The following is a 23,630-nucleotide window of genomic DNA, read 5'->3' as shown; positions in this document are numbered from 1 at the left end:
TTTCTCTGGCATTTCAGTTTCTTTCCCACTCATTCTGCTACATGACACTCCTATGGGGTTTTCTGGTTCTTCATGGAATTAGCCTACAGAGCATGCACAGCAAACAATAAAATAGCTGCTTTTCATTGAAAATAAAGAAGGGGGTGTTTTCTGCTCCCCAACAGTACTCTCCACCACTGCCCCATCGCAAGTTGTTGCATTTCCTGCCCTCTTGGCAAGACGGCCCCCACCCCCGCCTCTTCCTCCCCAGCTCCGTGCTCTCCTGGGCGGTTTTGGAGCCGCGCGTGCAGTCCGGTCCTTCGGCGCTAGCTGCCGTCGGCACTAGGACCCAGGGAAGTCCCGGAGCGAGGTCCGCGGAAAGGCAGCCAGACTCCTCCTTATCTCCAGTGTCAAACTTGACATCAGCCTGCGAGCGGAGCATGGTAACTTCTCCAGCAATCAGAGCGCTCCCCCTCACATCAGTGGCACGCTTCATGGAGATATGCTCCTCTCACTGCCCTCTGCACCAGCAACATGGACTGTCACCTCTCCATCCTCCTCCTCCTCCTCCTCAGCAGCTCGGTTCTCAACTGCTTCGGGGAACTGACTCTCCCGCCGTCCAATGAAGGTAAGCCCGCCAGGTACCGGCGCACGGCCCTGCCCCGCGGCTAGTGCTCCGCGAAGCACTTTCTCAGCGAAACATTCTCAGGTCCCTAAGGTGCTTCCGCAAAAAGGCAGTTTGCTCAGAGAGGAACCTGAAGATATGTTTTTATTTTCAAGGCTGTCTTTGAAAACATTTTAAGAGATAATTTTGGATTGCCTAAGCCTAAAATGTGTTTTTAATCGGATACCAATGCAAACGACTACCTTGTTTGACAATTTTAAGCAGAAAGAAAGAAAAAGTCTTTAGTTTTTCAACCCAGGATGTTAATTGTCAAAGAGCCATGGCAGTATTTTATTTTCTAATTATGACCATGTAGTACTCTGAGAAGTTTAAAAGAAAATTTAGCCCACCCTCTCTAGGTCTTTTAGTAGGTTTTACCGTAATGACAGGTTGCTCCTACTCAGGATCATGGCATTTCTGAATGAACTAAAAGGAAATTAGGGTTTGTAGAAGCAGAGGGGTGTGTGTGTGTGTGTGTGTGTGTGTGTGTGTGTGTGTGTGTGATATTTATATTGCAACTGCTGTATCAGTGATGGGTGTCCTGCCACACAATGCTTTGCTCCATGGCACAGGTTCTAATGAGCAGCATATGCCACATTAACATAAGTAATATTTGCAGGAATTACAATAAGCTTAGGTTGGCTGTTCTTTGTTTAAGGGCTTATATTTGAATAGGAGAATGTATATAATGAATAGTGAGAAGATCCTGGGTAGGTATAGTAAATAACTGAACTGCAAATTAAGAAGGAACGTTCATATGCAGCAAATGACATTTCCTTTATGTTGGGTTATTTATTTTCCTCCTAGTGGAAAATAAATAGGTCTGTTTTCAGTGAATTAACTTGCAAACTTAATATTAAAGACACGATGTTTCCTATAAGATTGTGTACTTAATAGATGCATTACCTTTTCTCTCTAAACCTTTTGTGATATTCCTAATTGCGAATACAATCGCTTACTCATAAGACAAACTTCTCTGAGTAATTGATTGCTTTAAAGCAACACTTACAACTTTGATTTTCCCTTAATCATTTTAACCTACAATGGTATTTAGTAATTTATTTTGCAGTTTAGCAATATTAAACAATTGATGTGCAAATACTACATTATATATTATGTCACACACTAAAAAGTATTGTCAAGCCAATACTTTGTATATTGTATGCATTATTATTTTAATAAATTCAAAATATTTAGAAAATTTAAAATTAAATATAGACATTATCTCTCATATTTAGTGACCTACTTTCATTGCTAATGGAGTAGTTTTATTTTGTTCTTTCCTAAGTGACTGCCTTTATCAATTTGGCTGATTTCATTATATTTTTGTGTGTCTTTTTAAAATTGGGAACTTGAAAAATCTAAATAAAGATAAAGAAAATCGTCTTACCTAAAAATTACTTTTCTTTTAAAATCAAGTGAATGTTTATTTGAAAGTAATTGTCAATCATTCTTCATAAATGAAAGGCAAGAGCAGTCATTTATATGAAGAGTAACATATCAGTAAGTTAAAATTAGTGTTTGTTTAACCTTTTACTTTCTTTGAAGACATTTAAATATTCACAATAACTAGAATAAATAGCAAGATTATTCCCATATTACTATGATAAACTGTATTTCTCCAGATGAACTATTTATAAACTATTTAGATCATGGATTTCACTGAATTAATAATGCACAAGGATATAGCTGAGAGTCAGTACCTTTCAGTGATTTGCAAGAGAAACAAATACCCTTTAAACTTATGCACACTTCTATAAAATTAGTGCATATCAATTTAACAGAGGAAGAATAAGCAAATGCAAATTGCTTTTAAGCCATACCTTGTGCAGGTCTGGGTATATAATGCACATTATTATATAGGCAGGTACACATTAACAATATGTATATGGAAATGTAACTGTACTCAGAAAACTGACATAATTGCATTTAGTTTGCTTGGGTAAAAGTTTATCTATTCATTGTTCATGGGGTTATTATTTCCAGATTGTGTCCTATGGGTAGTGTCTTCTTTCTATTCTGAGGTCATAAAGGAAAGCTTTGAAAATTTAAATGGAGTGATTTAACTTGGGTAATATTTGAGCGAGGGTTTAAATATTAATACAATAGCTTGGGTCTGAGGAATTGAGATGAACAACATGAAAAGGGAAGAAATCCAAGTGTGTGCCAAGAGGTCCATGTAATTCTGCTAACAATATCATTTGAACAGAAAGCCATCCTTCTGAAATGTCACATAGTGAGTGGGTGGAAGGACTAATGATAAAATGAATTTTCTTAATATAGCTTTCTAATATAAATTTTGAAAAAAAAGCATAAAATAATAGCTTGCATTTAAATGCTATGCTAAAATTATATGTCAACACTATAGAAATTTGATTGGAAACTTGCTAGTAAAATTTACTACAATTTATTTGGCAATCTATCATGAAGTTAGGCATGAGAGAACAAAACCAATCCATTGAGTTAATTGCTAGGAAACTTGCTATTGTGTGACTTTTTCTTTTTTAAATTTGAGATTCTGATAATCAAATATCAATATAGAAATGCATGAGCCCACGATAAGGAAAACAACTTGAAAAAAGTTTGATCTGAACTTTTCTTTTCCTGGATTTAACTATAAATAACTTTCTAATATGTTTTTAAGAAAATGATTCCAGGGGATACATACTATTTGCTGTCCTCCTCAGTGATACTAGATCATTCATAATTTCAGTGAACACTTGAATTAAGAATTGACCTATATATTGAAACAGAAACTTTATAAAAGTTGCATAGAATTTTATTAAAATCTTATTATGTCTGTTTACATGACAGACCAAGAAAAGACTCCCAATGGGAAATCAGCTACTTTTCATGACAAAATAGGATTGTTAAAACTATGTATTATTAGAAAAGTTCCCACCCCAGATAGATGATATAATGGTAAATAAAAATAACTTTGAAAAGAGCTTAAAACTTGATATAAAGTGAAGTGTTTACTACTATTAGTTCAATCTTTTTTAGCATTAGTACTCTCTTTAAACACTTTTATATTTGAAGGAATCTGAGGCAGAATGCATGGCTTATTCATCAGCAATAATATAGGAAATAATTTTCTATCAAACAGTATTTATAAATTAGATTAACATTTACCCATAGAGCTCTTTACATTGGAAATGAGAGTTTTCAAAATGAAAGAGAATAAAATTAAATCTGCATATTTATATACTATTTATATGGGGAGACTTTTATTGAAGTGGCTGGGATACCATTTCTATGAAATGTATTTCTCTGAACATAAATCTTCTAAATACTGGAGGAGACCATGTGATTGTTAAAGCTTGGAAGTAAGACTTTCAGATAAACACTGCATGCTTCCCTTTAAATATTAGGCAGACATTAGAGAAAATAAACATTTAAATAATGAACTTTTCCCTTTTTAAAAATTACTATGAATTGGCATCAGTTTTCACATATAAACACATCCTCAAATAATATATTGTGATTGAAACATTAATAGAGAACTAAACTATCATATAATCTGTATAGGTGTTTTTTGTTTTTGTTTTTGTTTTTTTATGTGTGTGTTGTTGTTTTTTTGGAAGAGGGTTTACATTTGCTTTTAATAGCATGTCATCACGCTACACTAAATAATTGAATGCATTACACATTTTTGTAATTTAATAGCTCTTCTAAAAGCTCTCCCTTACCTCCTCCCCAAGTTATAACTGTGTTATTTGCCCGGAGGTAGGAGAAACCTTAATTTCACTATTTTATAACCCACAACAGTTAACACTTGACCCAGGTCATTAACAGGATTATCAGCAAATTTGTTTAAGCTTTTACTGACAACCTGAATTGCTATGATAATATTTTGATTGTGCCGGAAAGAAACTTCTTATAACCTCTCAAAATCTATAATGAAATTAATTCATTCTGAATCTATATCTTCCCAAAGACTAACATTGATAATGATGATTCAAGTGAGGAAAATACCAACTTTGATACTTCATTCTCCTCACTTTTATGTTTCATGTATCACACCACTGTAGTCCTTGTCATAAATGACCAATTAAATACTTGTTTAAGTAGTGAATGTTTTGACAATAACAATATATTTATTAGTACAAACTTATTTAATGTAACTATCAACACTTTCAATTTCATATTTCTTATTGATGGCATAGTTGATATCCTTTTTCTGCCTATTTTAAGATATGAAGTCAAATGGATATATTAATAACTAAGAAGCAACTGGAACTTTTCATACACACATATAATAAAACACCATTGCCACGTGTTAGATCATGGTTGCATTTATATAATGTTGTCTTTTCCATGAAACACTGGAAATTAGGAGCTACAATGAAAAGCATTTCAATTTAACATAAAAGTTTTAAACAAAATGTACATAATCGAAACTTTAAAAGTGTTTTTTAAACATTGTTAAATTTGTTTAGAAAGTTTCATATGTAGTTTTTTATTATTTGTATATAATTAGGGTTTGCTTCTTGTTCATTTAAACAATTTAGTAGTTTCACCTTGACTCTTAAGAAAGTTATCTTTAGAGGATGAATTTAGTTAGATTTTTTATCATGTTTATATATTATCCATATTTTAATACTCAAGTGTGGGTGTGTTCTTAGGGCTCTTCAATTTAAATAGTTTATTTTCTCACAATGACCTTATTAAGATTCCTAAATATTAAAATTGTTTCTGAAACTTTGAATTTTTCAGAAATAAAATACTTGCAGTTTTTAAATATCAAATAATCAGTTACATATGCAAAGGATCTTTAAAGGCAAAACATATTTCCACAGTATATTTGATTTACTAACTTCAACGCAAATGGAAACAGCAAGAACTGTTCTTGAGAGGTACATTTTCCAAGTCATAAAATCTTCCAGAAAATATTAATAAAACTTTCCACAAATCATCAGAACTTGATAAGTTTTTACAGACATTCACTTACTAAAAAATCTGTGATGTGGGTTACCTTTGATTTTATTCATTTTCCAATGATTTTGTTTGGCATAAATACTAGATGTAAGGGGAAATAAGTATTTCTTGGAAGAACACTAAGTCTTACAAATCATATTCTGTCAGGATTCTCAACTTTGTTTATTTTTAATATACACATTTTTCCTTTAAATATTTAATAAGCCTTATTCTTTTAATTTCTGTTAGATAAAAGATTTAGAAAAACAGATGCAGGTGTCCCCTTTTAGGTTCTGTTTTCAGAGATCTGGATTTTATCACCAGGGAGGGTCAATGCAGGGCTTTTACCAAGTGCACAAGTAACTTTCCACAGATTTTTCAAATAAAGGTTTGACTGCTGGTGTGAACCGTTCATTACATTATTCATCCAGGTACAGCAAAAACCAGCATTTGAAATTTATTCCTAGAGGACTTGAAAGACTGAGAAAATTCTTCTGTAACGACTTTAGAAATAAAAGTAATGTTGTGACATTTATAGAATGCAAAGGATTCCAAGCCACAAAACAATGTAGGAAGACACTCCCCTTGGGAATCAGGGAATGGGCACATGTGTGCCCCTTGATGTCACTCTGAGGGTCTATTACCAGCTGCCTAGTATCAGGTAGTTCTTGGAATCTGTCAGGAGGTTTTCTCTTGGAAAAGTCCGCAAGTCAGCAAGTTTTGGTTTGCTCACACCAGCTTTCTTTGAAATAAGAAAAGGTGGTCGATTACAAAGCAAAATGTCTGCAAGTGAAAATAAAATAAAAAGTTTAGAAAGATGGAGAGGTAGACAAGTGCAAAGGTTCTAAACCCAATGTATTATATAAATCTTTTACTTAAAATAAAAACATTTATCACTTAAAACATCTGGCTAATCAATTTTTATTAAATCCCCCAAAACCTGCACACTTAAAAAGGGGGTAGGGTTGCATTCGTTTCCCCTCTCAAGTTTATACACTTTTGATTTTTCCCCAGAAGAAAATATTTTATCTGGGAAAGTTTTAAAAAGAGTATGAGCCAAAGAATGCTTCCCCCTTTGGATGCCTGGGCGAATACATGTGGAGGTTGGAGGGAATCAAAACCAGTTCAGCAGAGAAAGCCTCCAACTTGGAGTGATGTTGTTACACTGGAAGCCCTGAGTGTGCAACTCCCTCCCTTCATTTTCTAAACCATGTCCTGCTGTTCCAGTCAAAGCAAAGGGCGAAAATCCACATAATCCAAATCAACATGGTGAAGTCAGAATAATAGGCGGGAAGGAGGGGGGAAACAAGCAGGCAGCACTGTACAAACAAAGTGTGGTGAAGAATCTTAGCCTTGGACAGGGGTGGCCACAGGAGGGGAAGACGGCGCTCTTTTCCCTCGCCTTGCAACGCCCGCATTTGAGTGGGGTGCAAAAGCGTGCCCTGAGATGTGTTGGCACATAGCGAGGCTTACGGTAGCAGTGATTGCACTGTGGCTGCTGAGAGAGGAGCAGGCGCTCCTCGCGGCCACCACCTCCACCCCCAGGGCGTCCTAGCCACCACTCCTCCGCCGAGAGGACCAGGCTCGGTGTTGCGGAGTGGGGTCCGGCGTCCCCTAACCATTTACCACTTTCTCTCCCAATCGGATTAAAACTCGGATCATAAAAATCCCACTCCGGGCCGCGCCCCCGGCCCCAGAACTCCGGGCGGTGGCGTCTTTGTGCGCCAATGTCTCCGCGCCCGGTGGCCCGCGCCGGTCGCCTAAGCGCTGCGAGCTGGTCCCGGCTCCCCGGGGCGGGCGGTGGGCGCACGTGGAGCCTCTGCGGCTGCGGCTCCTGCCTGGCGGCCGGTGAGCGGAGGTCTCAGCCGGGGCGGAGGCTGGAACCGGGGCCGAGGCTGGAACCGGGGCAGCGAGGGCGCCAAGTCCGCGGAAACGAGCACTACGAGGAGGCGCGCCGGCGAGTGGCAAACGCGCGCCCTCTGCCTGCAGCCCGGGAGCTGCTGGCGCTGGGAGAGGCGGGAGCCTGCCACCTGGCGCTCCTCACCTGTGGTTCCGCCCATGGAGAGCGAGCTGCTGGGACCCGGCACCTCCGATCTTTAAGCTCTGACCCCAGATCTTGCCCCCGCCCACGCACACACCGGGTCGGTACCAGCCAGCCTTGTCAGCTTGACAACCGGAGGTGGCCCGGTCTCCTTTCAATCTTGGTTCCCTGCCCCACCGTGTGACAGATGGGGGAGGGTTTTGAGGGGTCCCTGGAACTCCCTGCAGAGCTGTGAAAGCACCTCTTCCTAGGCCTGCTCCCTTGGGACACAGGGGAACGCCTGGGACTTCCAGTTGTCCTGCTTGCTCCCCTCTGATCCGACCGCTTTGCTATTTTCTTGATCTTGCAGTTTTCTTTCTAACCAGCTATTAATGCCACCTGTTAAGCCCCCCGAGAGCTAAAGGGAATGTTCCATAAACGTTTCCTCCATGCACAGTTGCGAATGCCCTCTGTTCCTCCCTCAGCCCCATGTTTCATTGGCATCATTTCATTAACACATGATTCTCTGTCTTCCAATTTGGGCCGTAAACCTGGAATGGGCCACAAAGGGTTTCTGGGAGCAGTGTCATGGAGGTAGTTTAGTAAATGGATGATGCTGATATTCCTGCGGTTGTGTCGGAAATTTGTTTCTCATAGAAGATAAAATTGTTGAATCCAGGGAATTCCAAAAGTAAATATGGCCTCAGTGCCATGCCCAACGCTGAGATGATAATTGCACAGAGTTCTGCTGGTTAGAAAGAGTGTACCCTAATGTTACCATTACTACTCGATTTCATTTAATCGTGAGAGCAGCCCTAAAGTAGGTATTGTGGCATCTTCCACTGTTAGAACCGAGGAAAGTAATCATGGTGAAGCTGTAACAACCTCTCTTATCTTTGACTTTTGATTTTAACCTCATATGTTTCCTCCTGCATAGGAATGCCTGTGAATTAGGAGACATTCGTCCATTCAGGAAAAGCACTTGCTTCTCAACTTTAATCCTAGTGACTTACACGAATTTGTCTTGTTACTTCACAAGAATTAGAAATTCACAGAGTTTTGGAGTGAAATATTGTACTTCAAAGTACTTTTAAAAAAGTATTTCAAAGTTTACTTAGACACTGAAAAGTATGTACATTTACGCTATGGTTATCAGCATGGGTGGTAGACACACTACGAAAATGAAGAAAATTTGATGTGGACAGAGGACTAGGAGAAAAATGTCTGTGATGTCTTCTCTCCACAATTTGTTACCTCTGTCTTTCTTTCCTGACACTCACACATTGCTTTCCTCACCCTGGAAAGATTTTGTCAGAAATTCCCATACACAGAGATTGTGAGGCAATTGTCAGTATAACCCAAATGTTATCATTTAGGGTTTTATATATTAAAACAGAATGTAAATTAACTATTGGAATTGTGATAGAAGTCAATAATGGAGGGCAATAGAACATGGTTTAAAAGTAGACTTTAGTCCCTGTTGAAACTTTTTTTTCACTTAAAAGATAATTACAAATTCCTTAAGATGAGAAAGTAAATTATAAATGATTTATCTCCTCTTTCATAAAAACACTTGTCCTCTAAGTAGAAGCATTGTGAAAAGGTAGCTAAAACAGGGTTTTGAAAGGTAGCAAATTAAGCTGGGGGCAATTATATTTTTCACGTGGGTATTTCAGCACATATGTTTTGTATTAATTGCCGCAATAAATTCTGTTAACCTGGCAAAGAGCAAACATAGCATATTGATGACATCAGACTTCCCAATCAGAAAGCTGCTTTAGTATCTTGCTTCCTTCACTATACCATGCGAAGGGAAAAATTTTTTAAAAAAAGTGTTTTTTAACGTGTTATCATTTATGTTCCCAACAAGTTACCCAACCACTCAAGCTATTGAAACATTCTCTATGAGCAAAAGTGTTGGCTTAGCAACACACTTTTTGGCTCTAGCTTCTGCAGAGTGAGAATCAATTACTAATTCCCCTAGTTTTTAAGTTTTTATTCGTATTTGAGTTTGTGGAACTCTCTCAAATAAAGAAAATGCAGACATGCCTTGCCTCATGTTTAAAACAAAAAATCTTGATTGATTACACAGCAGGATCTCAAAGGAAAGGAACAAAGGGAGAAACCTAGGTCAATTTTATTGCTGATAAGTCTAATCAATATCAAAATGGCTTCATCTTAAATTTGTTATATAATCATTATGGCAAGGCTAGTTTGTCTTTTTTTAAAATAATAGTTAAGAAAGTAACATGAATAAATTCCACAGGTCTTGTGGAGAGTAACACCCACCCGATAACTCCTACCTTCTTCCTCCCTGGATACAAATATAAGGCTTTAAAATTAAATGTTTCCCAGTGCTAAAAGTTCATCCAACCAATATTGAATTTAGAAATTTCCTATCTACCTCAGGGTGACTAAGGGAAATGGAAACCATTTCACATATTTATTTCCTGATTTTCAAAACTAATTTAGCAATTAGTAAAAGTTTGTAGGTTTTAGGAGGATTTCTTTTATTGCATATGATAGCAGTCTTCACTCTGAGAAGTTAGGCTGAAAAGCTGAGTTGCTTCCATGTGGATTATCTACATAATCCTCTGGGTAAGTAGAATACCACTCAGAGTTTAAAGTCTACTTGCAGAACTGTGTGTATGTCACAATAGTATTGCCCCTTACAAAACTGAGCTTTTCCTACATTGTGGGCAAAATTTTATGGATTAATATATACCGTTTGAAATAAAAATTATATAAAAATTGTTTTCTAAGCTGCAAATCTGTGGTGAGAAAAAGTAAAAACAATCTTTTTTTTTTTTTTTCCGTCTCTGTCTAATCTTGTTAATTTTCTCCAACTGGACACTCTGTCAACTTATAAATATTCAAAGATGGCATAAAGCTAGAGTTATCTCCAAATTGAGTTTTCTTTTCAATATGTCAAAGCTATTCATGGTAGATTTTGCATATTAACAGAATGTAAAGAAACAGAATGTTACAATCACATAAACTTTAAGTAGAAATTAAATTGGGTTGCTATTCTTTTACCATGCCAATGTTATTGAATATAGCAATGACCAAATATTAAAAATGTTTTCAAATAAGAAAATAAAGGGAATGGTATTTTTCTCTTTGTTTACAGTTACTCTGTGGCTTGTCATAGATAAGTTGATACTCATTTACATTAGATAACTCAAAAAAGATAAACTCGCATTTTATTATGGTGTCCCTGACATTTCTGATCTGAAATTATAATACTTTGATAGTCTTTGTTTTGTGAAAAAAAGATTTTCTGTCAAGCAATATGTATTTCACCTGATTGGACATGTTAGATAAATCTATGCTGAAATTAATGGTTTTGGAGGGGGAGGGGGTAGAGCTGCTTTCCTTACACATTTGTTCATTGAATAAAGAAATATTTTCTTACCTTTGCTTATAAGTTATGTCCAAAATAATTCTAAATATTTCAATATCTTTGAAAAATCTACATAGAATTAGAGAAGAAAAACTAAGAAGTATATAAAATTAGTGCTATCCTTTTAAATTTCCTTTTTCAAAGGTGATCCTATGGAAAAAATAATTAAGAATAATTTATTTGATGTTTGGCCCCAAATGTGGTAGGTTTACTTATCTAACCCTGGTAGTGAAAACTTCAGAATCCTAAATTTAATTTCAAAGGGACAAATGCAAAGACCATTAGCACAAACCACGAAAAACATTTAGAAAAAATGCACTCAACTTTTATATTATTATAACTTGTTGTTTGTATTTATTTATTTACCAACTCTGGCATACCTTAGTGTTGCTTACATACTGGATTTTGGAATAGAAGGTTATAAGGAATGGTATAGTCTATGCCCTTGAAGATAACTTAAGAGAGATAGATGACCAAAAAATGAATACTTATATAAAAAACCATGTTTTAGGATAGATAGGAGATTATTAAAAATTAAGATATGAATCATCAGAGAAGAGAGCAGTTAGCCTCCCAAAATCAGGTGCTGGGATATAGGGAAAATGTATAAAAGTTACCCATTAGTAATAACAATAATATATTAATAATAGCAAGGGAAAAGAGATGAAATACACATAATTTCATGTGGTGGTGATTATTATAACTCAGATTTTTTTAACTGAAGGTACCTAGCAAACTTTAAAAATAATTTTAATGAATGCATAATGAGTATATATACCATTAAAAAAACACTTTGAAAGAACATTCAGAAACAGCTATCTTAAATAAGCATATATCGAAGCTTAATGTAAATAATGTGTGAGTACATGCATGTACATCTGTGCATGTGAGTGTATTGGAAACAGATTATTGAATATATATATATATATTCAATATATTATCCCTGAATAAAAACTTCTGTAAGTGCAACTCATAATGTGACTGCACTACCAAGAAAAAACACTGTGAAGGTTGTCTGAACTCTGCCTTCTCTAACTATCTTTGTATCACCAATACTAAGAGTTTGATACTTTCCATTGACAACCACCTCCTAGGATGTAAGGAAAAGGGCTAGAGTTTTAAATTAAAGTAATAAGCACATGTCACCTTATTTGATCTTTTGTGGGTGTTTATAAAGGCCCACAGTAATACCTTGAAGAGTTTGTGTGTGTACATGTATAACTTTAGACACCAGTCATGATGTATGATGTAAAATCCAGGCATAGTTATCCTCCAGAATATGATGAAATCAAAACTATATACTGACTTTAATTTTCTAGAATTTTAAACCAATTTATCTATTCTGCAATGATCTTCTCTTGAAATAATAATAAAAAACGCTTGTTTTTTGATATAAAAATATCCAGAGAATATTTTAAAATTGAAACATTTTTATCACTACCTTTTTGTTTTCTATGCTAAAATTTTGAACCCTCCTATTTAAGGGACTTCAAGTTATAAAACAAATAAGTCATGGGGATATAATGTATAGCACTGGGAATACAGTCAATAATATTATAATAACTTTGTATGTTAATAGGTATTAACTAGACATCATGGGGTTCATTTCTTAATGTATGTAAATGTTGAATCACTATGATATACACCTGAAACTGATGGGATACCGCATGCCAAATATACATCAATAAGAAAAAAAAAGATAATGCTATATTAGAGCTGGTTTATAGGCCAGTCTGCCTATTCTATTCCATTTTCACAGCCATCTGTCAAAAATTGACTGAACATACAGCTATCATTTAGACTTGAAGATTGGTAATCAAGATTTTAAGGTAATTTGATTAAAATGTATATACCAAGACATCTTGAATTTATGTTGTAAAGGCAAATGCATATGCTAAAGTTTGAGCACCTATTGGCCTGAATGATTTTTCATATACTTTCCTAATAGGATAATATATTAATCTTCCCTTTTTAATCTGTCAAAAGTCTTTAAATTAGAAACATAAAAGCCATTCTGTTATTTCTAGAACATTTTAAAGAGCAAAAAATGTGTTGAAAGTGTACAATGCTTACAAAATCATTAATGTCTTGCTTTTAGTAACTTTTACATTTTTGGAAAACACATTTCACTTGTCTAAGTGATTCACAGTATCACTTGATAATGCACAGAAACAAAGAGACCTGTTATTCTGCGGACTGTTATGAAAGCTGAAGTTGTTAATGAACTAAAACTTCACAGAAAGTAGAACATTCCTACGCATTTATGTGAAAGGATTATTTCATTATAAGAACACACTCCCTAGTGATATTTTGATGGCTGTTTTCTCCACAATACTATTAATATCAGAGTGAACTTCAGATTTCTCTGATTTTTTTAAAAAAGAAAAATTTAACACTTTAGAAACAATACAGGCTTATATTTACTAAAGGGCCCGGTTTTCTATTCAAATTTTAGTCTGTGTTTGTTATTTTCTGGGACCACTCTCGTCTTGAAAACCCAGACATTTTACTGTGTGACTGTGTTTTGATTCTAAGGTGTTATCCCTGCTGTTGGCAAAGATTGAGATGAGGCAGCTAATTAAAATGTGTCCCATATGTAGGACCTGTATAAAAATAAAGCTAAGATTATAGCCCAGGAGGTAAAGCTTACAAGAAAGAACAAGTTGATAGTATGTCTCCTTGTCCAGAAATCTGCTTATAAATCATAAATAAGGCATTAAGGTACCATGTGACAAAGCAGATTTTTCACAGAAATGTTGAGCCCACCGGAATTTTTTCTTTAATTCTGACATATAATTTTAGTTGGTCATTTGATAGAGAAATGATCATAAATTAAGTATCCATGAGACAAAATGCCCGTTGAGTTAAATTGAACATGGTTTACACGGAGGAATTTTTGTCTGCATACAAACGATACAGGATACCTTCTTTTATTGTGCTTCACAGATGTTGCATTTTTTTAGAAAGTGAAAGCAAGACTCCACCAGCACAAATATCACTCACTTTATTGTGATACTTGCTTTATCGAGGTGGTCTGGAGCACATCCCATAATATCCCTGAGGTATGCCTGTAGTTGATTTCATTTAAAGACTAAAAACTTTTTTTTTTTGGTAATTTTTAGTCTATGAAATACAATAGTACAATGTTTTAATTATGTTTAGGTAGAAAAAAAGTACAAACAGGAAGACCATAGGAGCAATTAAACTAAGAATATGTAATCACAGTAGATAAAAGTTACGTTGAAATATGTAAGCACACTAATAAAGCTTTGACTACTCTTAGTATCCTCTCACTGGCATACCGAATTGTATAAAGTAAAAATGAAAAGCAGAACTTTGGTGCAGTCCTGTTAGAAAATACATCTTGATTTCTTAATTCCATATTATAGTTGACTAAGGTAGTACACAGAGAATTACAATGACGAGAACAGAATTGATTGCCTCCTGTATCATTTTCTTCTATTCGTGACATTTAAGCATAACCTAGAAGCAGATTAACCCCCCTGCTATCTGTAACCAAGAGCAAAGCTACTCTTTCTATCATAACAGAAATGATGAAAATGATAAAGATAAGGAATGTATAAGAAATGTGGTTTGGACAATTACAATGATGTATGAACAGGAAAGGACATGTCATTATTCTTTAGTAAAAGCAAGATGCAATCAAACCATAATTTTTTTTCCTGTGGTAGTGGTTTTGTGGTCATTTGCAATTGGCTTTAAGACACTGTATAACTGAAGGTTTTATAAGAAAAGAAATACTTATTATTGTAAAAGTAGCAACTTCTTCAGCCATTAAACCCTACTGTTCATCTTGACATGATTGTTTGATACATTTTTATAACTTACTTTTTCATAAAATACAACTATAGCATTACCACAAAGCATATTGATGTGTTACTAGATAATTGAAAAGATCTTCCACTTCAGTAAGAAATTGTGGCATTTAATTTTATTTTTATACCTTGTCATTTATTTATTTATTTTAATATATATTTTTTTCTTGTTGTTAGTATTACAGATGTCTCCCATCACTCCCCTTCTTGAATGATAACAGCCCCCCTCCTTCCCTCCTCTACCCACCTCCCTAGGTCTTCACCCACCCTATTGCCCATGTCGATGGGCATTTAATTTTAAAAATTATTTTAGCCCTGTCTACATATTTGCACCACTTAATCTATAAGATATTTCAATCTCAGTCTTTCTAAGTGGACAAATAGTCACTATGAATCAAAACTTTGAAATAGTCTTGAAAAAATCGAGGTGTGTTAATGATTCTCTAAGAGTAAGAACTTTAGGAATTAATACCTAAAGTTGTTAATATGTCCTTACTAAATGGCATATTATTAACTGGGAACATCTGTTTCATGACTGTGTTCTTTAAGAAATATTATTGCATCTTTATTAGTAAGAAGGGAAGGTGGTATAAGTTCTTGGTATACATAATTACTAGTATGATGTTGTCAATGCAAATGAGTGAAGGAGTGGACATTTGATTGTACCTCTCCATTATGAAGGAGGACAGAAAAGGAAGGGAAAGCAAGACTCCTGGGCATCTTAAATCCACAATCCATCTAATTATGAAAAAAAGACAGTGAAGATTGGTGGCAGCAAGGTTTCCTCCTTTCCAGAAGTACTAACAAACCACTTTGAACCAATTTACTCTATATTTTGCTCTTCTTTCTCCACTCCATTCTACACCTTCTCATTCCCATCAGACACCACTCTTCCTTTTGTCCAGTAAATCTCATGTTAGCGCTCACCTGAAAACCAACTTAAGGAGTTTAAGTATTTCCTTATCATTTTCATTAATGCATCATTCACCTATTTATTCATCTTTTCTATTTAAAAGCAATAAGATTAGATAAAGTACAGTGTGTGAAGAAACCCAGATTCATATACATCCAGAGTTCAGACAGTTATTTCCAAAAATAAATATTCCCAAAAGCACCAATTTATATCTTAAGTGAAATAGAGTTTAACATTTAAAAATGTGTCCAATTTAAATCACTTTAAGAAGGCCCTGGCCAAGTATCTCAATTGGTTATATCTTCCTCCCAATGTGCCAAGGTTGCAGGTTCTATCCCACTCAGGGCACAGGCATAAATCAGCCTAGAGTGCATAAATAAATGGAACAACAAGTATCTCTCTATCTCTTTGTCTCTCTGTCTCTTTGTCTTTTTCTCTCTCTCCTCCTTTCTTTGAAATAAATTTTAAAAAGTAATCTATGACACATAACTCTTGCAATAGAACAAATTCTGAAATTATGTTTCCAATTATAAACCAACAGTAATTGGAAATCACATGATTAGAATATGAAATCAGATAAAGAATAGTTTATATCTTTGACAAATGACCTGATATGAGGCAGTCATTAAGTAATTAAGCTGTCCATATATTCCCACCTACCTTTAGCAATAATTTCCTCTCTTTTTGTTTACATTTATAACTATAAACTCAGATTTTTCATCAATTGAAAATAATCTCCCATATTCTAAATTGTCATTAAAACTCAGACAGAAATATAGTATTTCTATACCACAATTCTGCGTGCCTCTTCTCTTTGTCCTGACAATGAATAATAGTAGCTCTTAAAAGATTATGGTCAGCTCTACATCTTTTTTTATGAAAAAAAAAAGCGTGAGTAACCAAAGTTCTTGCCTGTATCGGTGTAGGGTTTAAGTCGTATGGGAGGTTAGATTTAGTCAATGTATCCAGAGAAATCACTCACAACAGGAGGCCTTCAGATTCCACTAACATTCCCTTCTTTCTCTCTCAAATATGCTGCGCTCATACTGTCATGCAACAGATCACAGGAGACGAGAGGTTTTTATCCTTGAAAGTCTCAATTTTAGCAATAATCAACTTTAAAGTGACTAGAATTTTAGATTGTATTGTTCTCATTTTGCTAAAAACAAAAGGCACCTTACAACCTCAAAATAGGTACTTTTAAAAAAGTGTTTTGATGTTACTATTCTTTTCTATTAGGTCATATATAGAATACTGATTATAAATATAATTCAAAAGCCCAATGAATTAATTTTACAAGAACACTGAATCTGTATCGCATGTTATAAAGTCAGTAGCTTTAAATACATTTATATTATTTGACTAGAGGCCTGGTGCACGAATTCATGCACAGGTGGGGTCCAGCCAGTCCACCCTGATGGGGGCCTATTGGGCCAGGCCAGCAAGGGAGAGGCGACACAGGAGGTTGGCAGGCTGGCCCCACCCCCAATTTGGGTGGGGGGACCAGGCTGGCTGGAAGGGAGGGTATTGGAGGTTGGGGGGGCGGTGATCAGGTCCCTGATCAGGCCTGTTGGCCACTGCAGTGCATGTCATAGTGACTGGCCATTTTGGTCATTCTATCGTTCCGGTCGCTTGGCTTTTATATATACTAGAGGCCCGGTGCACAAAAATTTGTGCACTGGCCAGGGGGGGTGTCCCTCAGCCCCACATGTGTCCTCTCACAGTCTGGGACCCCTCGGGAGATAACGACCTGCTGGCTTAGGCCCACTCTCAGGTGGCAGAGGGCAGGCCCAATCCCTAGGTGCCTGCCCCGCAGCTCCTGGTCCGGCTCAGAGCAGGGCTGACTGGGGAGTTGGGGCACCGCCCCCTGTCACGCACAGATCAGGGCGGATCAGGAGGTTGTGATGCCACCCTCAGTCACACTCAGGGTAGGGCCAATTGGGGGGTTGGGGCGCCGCCCCCTGTCACACTCAAGGAAGGGTCGATGGGGAGGTTGCGGCGCCACCCCCTGTCACGCACAGAGCAGGGCGGATCACGGGGTTGTGGTGCCATCCCTGTCACATACAGAGCCGGCCTATCAGGGGGTTGGGGTGCTCCCCCCTGTCATGCACAAAGCAAGGCCAATCAGGAGGTTGTGATGCCACCCTCAGTCACGCTCAGGGTAGGGCCGATTGGGGTGTTGGGGCGCTGCCCCCTGTCACACTCAAGGCAGGGTCGATGGGGAGGTTGGGGCACCGCCCCCTTTCACCCACAGAGCAGGGCCGATCAGGGGGTTGGGGCACTCCCCCCGTCACACTCAGAGCAGGGCCGATGGGGAGGTTGCGGCTCCACCCCATCACACACAGAGCAGGGCCCATAGGGATGTTGGGGTGCCGCACCCTGTCACACATAGAGCAGGGCCAATCGGGGTTGGGGAGCTCCCCCCTATCAGGCACAGAGCAGGGCCAATCAGGGGGTTGGGGCGCCTTCCCCTGTCACAAACAGAGCAGAGCAGATAGGGAGGTTGTGGCCCCGCCCCCTGTCACACTCAGAGCCACAGGGCGACCAGGCGGTTTGGGCGCTGCCCCCTGTCACGCTGCTCCAGGGGCCAGGAGGCTTTGCTGCTCCACTGATCCCAGTGCTGGGAGGCATATTACCCTTTTACTATATAGGATAGAGGCCTCGTGCACCGGTGGGGGCTGGCTGGTTTGCCCTGAAGGGTGTCCTGGATCAGGATGGGTTTCCCCACTGGGGTGCGTGGCCAGTCTGGGTGAGGGGCTGAGGGCTGTTTTCAGGCTGGCTGGTGACTGAAGCTCCCAGCCTCTCCTTTTTTCCTTTTTTTTTTTATTCTTGTATTTATTTACCTTCTATAGCTGTCACTGGAGCTGAGAGCTGGCTTTAGCTGTGAGACCTCGGCTGGCTGAAAGCAGGTTTCTGGGGTTTTGTTTAGCTTCTATATTTGTAACAATGTTTCTTAGAGAGCAGCTCAGAGCCCAGCAGCAGCCGGCGGGGAAGGTTGGCTTCTTCCATCACTGGAGCAAGCAAGGCTCCTGTTCATGTCAGTAGTCTGGCTGCCGGCCGCCATCTTAGTTGGCAGTTAATTTGCATATAGCCCTGATTAGCCAATGGGAAGCGTAGTGAAGTTACAGCTAATTACCATGTTTCTCTTTTATTAGACAGGACTAGTAGCCCAGTGCATGAAATTTGTGCACATTAAAAGGGAATTAATTGCCCTCACATGTTTAGATATATTTTTAATATTATTTATAGCAGTGGTTCTCAACCTTGGCTGCACATTAGAATCACCTGGGAATCTTTTTAAAATCCTGATTCCTGGGCCTCATCCTCCGGAAATTGTTTCTTTGTTATGGGGTGGGGGCACAACATTAGTAACAAACAGAATTTCCAGAGGATGAGGCCTAGAAATCAGGATTTTAAAAAGATTCCTGGGTGATTCTAATGTTCAGCTAAGGTTGAGAACCACTGATCTATAGATATAGTATTTCCAAAGGTATCTTTAATAACAGATCCATTAAAAATCATTTCACTTCCTCGCTTCACTCCGAGGGTGGGTTCCTGCCTGAAACCTCACCCTCCAAGAAACAGCTGGAGGAGGGCGCAGCCATTCATTTCCAAGATGATCCCTACAGGACTGATTGCCTTCCAGTTGGTCGCGATTCTGGCCATGATGTTACACCCAGGGTTTTTATATAAGTAGATACACAAGAAGACATTGACCCATTTAAAGCCTTAAAGGCATTGCAAATATGACCTACTAATCCTCAGAAAACGCCTAAATCCACTGATAGCTGATAGTACCAACAATAAACTAGGTCTATGTCAGAATATGTGTTGGTGACTCATGAAGGTGTATTCTCATATTTACAAAAAATGTTTCTTACAGTGATTAATCTGAAATATCTATAACATTGATTAATAGGCAGAGTTTTTAAAATATTTTGAGAGATAATTTTAATATAATGAAGTATATTATTAATTTTCAAACTGATATCCTGGGAAATAATTTCATTATGTAAATTACTCTGTGTGATCCATGCAGCAACTATATTCTTCTCTTACCTAAATATAATTACTTACCAATGGGATCAATTTATAGTGAAAAAAAACTTTAATCATTAAAGAATCCAAGTGTAAAAGATTAATTTTATGTGTTTTTCTTTCACTACCAAAACTTAGAGAATCTAACTTTCAGAATTTTATCTCTTTTTAACTTAATAATGAGCATTGCTTATACTCAACTACTATATTTATTATTTAACCAGCTAACAAATATCATCATTTAAAAAGCAGCACTTGAAAATTTAGAATTTTGATATTTATCAAATATATTATTTATTTTTCTTAGCATTTTATAAGATAAATGTTTTCTTTGTAAAAACTAATTGGGGTGATTAAAGAAAAGGTGCTGCTTTTCACACATGCAGAAACACTATTTGTCAACACACGGACATGTGTGTGCATGTACTAACATGAAATTTTGATTTGTGAATATATGGAACCCTTGAAAAGGACTCTCTCCTATTGTAGTTATTTATTCACCTGTTCTGGTTCATGTTAATAATACTTGTATATTTTATGTAAACTTCCTTTACATCTTCCATCAGTCAACACTGGGATTGCTTTCTAATTTAGAAGGATGCTGTAAAACCATAGTTTCCATTATTTAACAGATAAACAATAAAAGTGAGACCTTTGTTATTAATTAAACCTGAACTATCTTTTTATATAGTAATTTACAGTCAATTACAGATTAATATTCTCCATATTGAAAACAAAGCATTTGTCTTTCTTTTTTAATAATATATCCAAAAATGCAACCACATTCATATTACACTTTATTGTTCATCAACATCAGACTTTTTAATAAGTAACAAAGTTCTGAGTTAAAATCATTAAAGCTTTTGGGGAACAATATATTCTTTAAATAAGTAAAACTTTACACAGGCAATATTATAAAACATATTTTTGCTTTGTTTTCTCCTCATATTAGTTGCTAAGCATTTTGTTTGTTACACATAAAGAGACCATTTATATGGTATTAAATAATAGACATTACAACTCTGGTGGCTCAGTTGGTTGGAGTGTCATCCCATACACAAATTATGGTTACAGTTTCAATTCCCCATCAGGGTACACACCAAGGTTCTGGATTCCATCCACACCAAGGTTATGGAGGCAACACATTGATGTTTCTTTCTCTCTCTGTCAATAAAAACATATCTTTGGTTGAGGATTTAAAAAACACACAGTACAGAATGTTTGCGACTGACAGGGACAATATAAACATGCCATATTAAATATGCAAACAGAAATACTAATTTATGGTGGAAGCATATTTAAGAAATTAATTTATAGTAAAATCATATGTAAATTTATCACATTTTATGATCTTTGAAGTTATTTTGATTTCAGGTTAGCATTAATATTGTTTCCAACTTTGTGTTTAATTGTTTCCTCTTTAAGTCTATGATTATTCTATAAGAAATCATTATAAATGTATTGAATATTAACTTATCTTGTAAACAGAGCTACAAAAGGCACGGAAGTGTTCAATCCCTTAACTTTCCCTGTGGTTGCTTTTCTTTTATAACTCTCTTATAATTTTTATACATTAAAGATCTAAAGAAAATGAAGTCATGTGTTTTGAATATGTTATTATTTTCATATCACCACCAGTAGCAGACAACATTAACTTGAAAAAGGCAAATATAAATTCATTCCTCTTAACAGTGTTTGTGTATTTGTGTTTTCTTTTAGTCAATCTGCTGGATTCCAAAACGATTCAAGGGGAGCTGGGCTGGATCTCCAGCCCATCACATGGGGTGAGTTCAGCAAACTATTGAGAAGGAGCATGGTCCTGTCCATTACCCCGCATAGAGAGCAGACGGAACTATTGGCATGCTCTCTTAGGTAAACTCCTGGAATGCTGGTGACCCATTTATCAGTGTTTTTAACACGTGGACAAAGAGAGACTAATATCAGTGCCCAGTGGAACTACTGAGAATTTTGAAAGTATTTCTTTTCCTTCTGAATTTATCAATTGCTTGAATGTATTGAACATTAATTATTATTAGTATCAGGCAGATGATCTAGGTGTGACCATTAATGTTTTGTGATGCGATTGGAATAAGAGAATTGAGAAGGCAGTCTAAATTTTAACCAATGTAGAAAATGTATAGCTCAGCCAGTGTGGCTCAGTGGTTGAGCATCAGTCTATGAACCTGGAGGTCACGGTTCTATTTCTGATCAGGCCACATGCCTGAGTTGTGGGTTCCATCCCCAGTGGGGTCATGCAGGTGGCAGCAGATCAATGATTCAGTCTCATTATTGGTGTTTCTATCTCTCTCTCCCTCTCCTTTCCTCTCAGAAATAAACAAAAAATATTTGGGAAAAAAAAATGAGAATGTGTACGTATAGATAGTAGTCCCCAGAGCTGTAGCCATAAAATATACCTTAGTGACAGCTCCAAGTAGTATAGAGTGTATTAAACCTATGCTGCCTTAATTTCTTTATTTAAAATATTTGCAACTTGTCTAGTTCAATTTAAAGCTGGGTATATTTTATTTAGAAAAAAGCTGATGCAGTTACATTTTAAACTTCTTAAATACTTTACCTGCCAGACACAGATTATTAAGGTGTGTGACATTTTGGTAGCCTGAATATTTATAAAGAGCCTTTTGTGTGATAAAATGTTCTTTTTCTTTTTTCAGAAAAAAAGGGGCATAGATTTGAAAAATTCTTGTGCCTACAAAACTGTGTAATAAATGACCACGCATGCCCGTTTTATTTTCTTCCAATTATAGCCTGTAGAAAACGCAAAATGTTACTTTGAAATATTTGATAGGAACACATTTATGCATTCCATATTCTTCGATGCTGGTTCTCTTTTCTAAGAGGTTACACTTACTTCCACTTGGTATTGGTGTTCAGTCTTTAGACTTTGGTACCTAAACATACTAATTTTTATGGTACCATCAACTTTTTCACCAACGGATGTTTTGCATCAAGGATACTTCATCTATCTGTCATCTTTGTATCTGCTTCTCTTCCTGGTACACCTTGACATTGACACAGTGCCAAAACCTATCACATAATCAGGCCATGGTTAGTTGCTTCAGAAGGGAAAGGATGAAGGAAGCCAGGATTTGGTTTTCCCATAGGTGTAAAAGGATTCTAATGATTAGGATAAAAGCACATCCTGGGTTGTCATAAAGAGTGAACCAAAACTCAGCATTGAGCTGGAAAACTCATTTAAAAACGCATCATCCAAAAGTCAAAACAAAGTTTAATTTTAGAAATTTGAGTTTATTACTTTATCAGATAGCATACCATAGAAGCCTGCTACTTACGGGTCTACAAAAAGCCAAAACCACAGTGACATTTTACTAATAGATACTTATATGTGTATTTATTTTAAACAACAAGAAATTAACTTGTATGTCAAAGCCACAAGTGGTCTACCTCCTGTTTGTGTGTGTGTGTGTGTGTGTGTGTGTGTGTGTGTGTGTGTGTGTGTGTGTTTTAAGATGGTATAAAGAAAATAAAACATGTTTCTATATATTAACAATTTGGGGAAATATATTCATTTCACTTTGTCAATCTCAAAGACTTTGTGATAAAACAAAGTTGGCACTTCTACTTCCAGAGACATGTTGGGAGATGTGGTGTCCTCGGACCTTGTCACACAATGTGTGGTGCAGGCATCAGCGTTCAACGTCAAGGCCTAGGTGGTTCTTAGAAATGAAATTCTCAGGTCTCACTCCAGGCTTTCTGAGTCCGAATCTGCACTTTAACATGGTCCCCAGGTGATTCCTAAGCACATTAAATATAAGAAACACTCCTCAGAGTAATTTACCTCTTGACTTTTTCCATCTCTCATCCAATTTCCGACCTCCCTC

The 23,630-nt window shown here is 36.8% G+C and overlaps 1 protein-coding gene across 1 annotated transcript in view; it reads left to right on the top strand.

Annotated features, from left to right (window-relative positions):
* Positions 1-375: 375 nt before the first annotated feature.
* The window catches only part of EPHA3 (EPH receptor A3), a 373,137-nt gene continuing 349,882 nt past the window's right edge, over positions 376-23,630 (top strand). Inside the window, exons 1-2 of the mRNA XM_059688051.1 lie at positions 376-607; positions 21,490-21,554. Of these exons, the coding sequence (XP_059544034.1) occupies positions 514-607; positions 21,490-21,554 (159 nt within the window). The 5' untranslated portion in view covers positions 376-513. The remainder of the gene's footprint in view (positions 608-21,489; positions 21,555-23,630) is intronic.

Source organism: Myotis daubentonii, chromosome 3 (assembly GCF_963259705.1).
Source record: "Myotis daubentonii chromosome 3, mMyoDau2.1, whole genome shotgun sequence".
In the NCBI taxonomy this organism is placed as follows: Eukaryota; Metazoa; Chordata; class Mammalia; order Chiroptera; family Vespertilionidae; genus Myotis; species Myotis daubentonii.
Note: the sequence above shows the minus strand (reverse complement) of the source record. Positions and strands in the feature narration are given on the sequence as shown.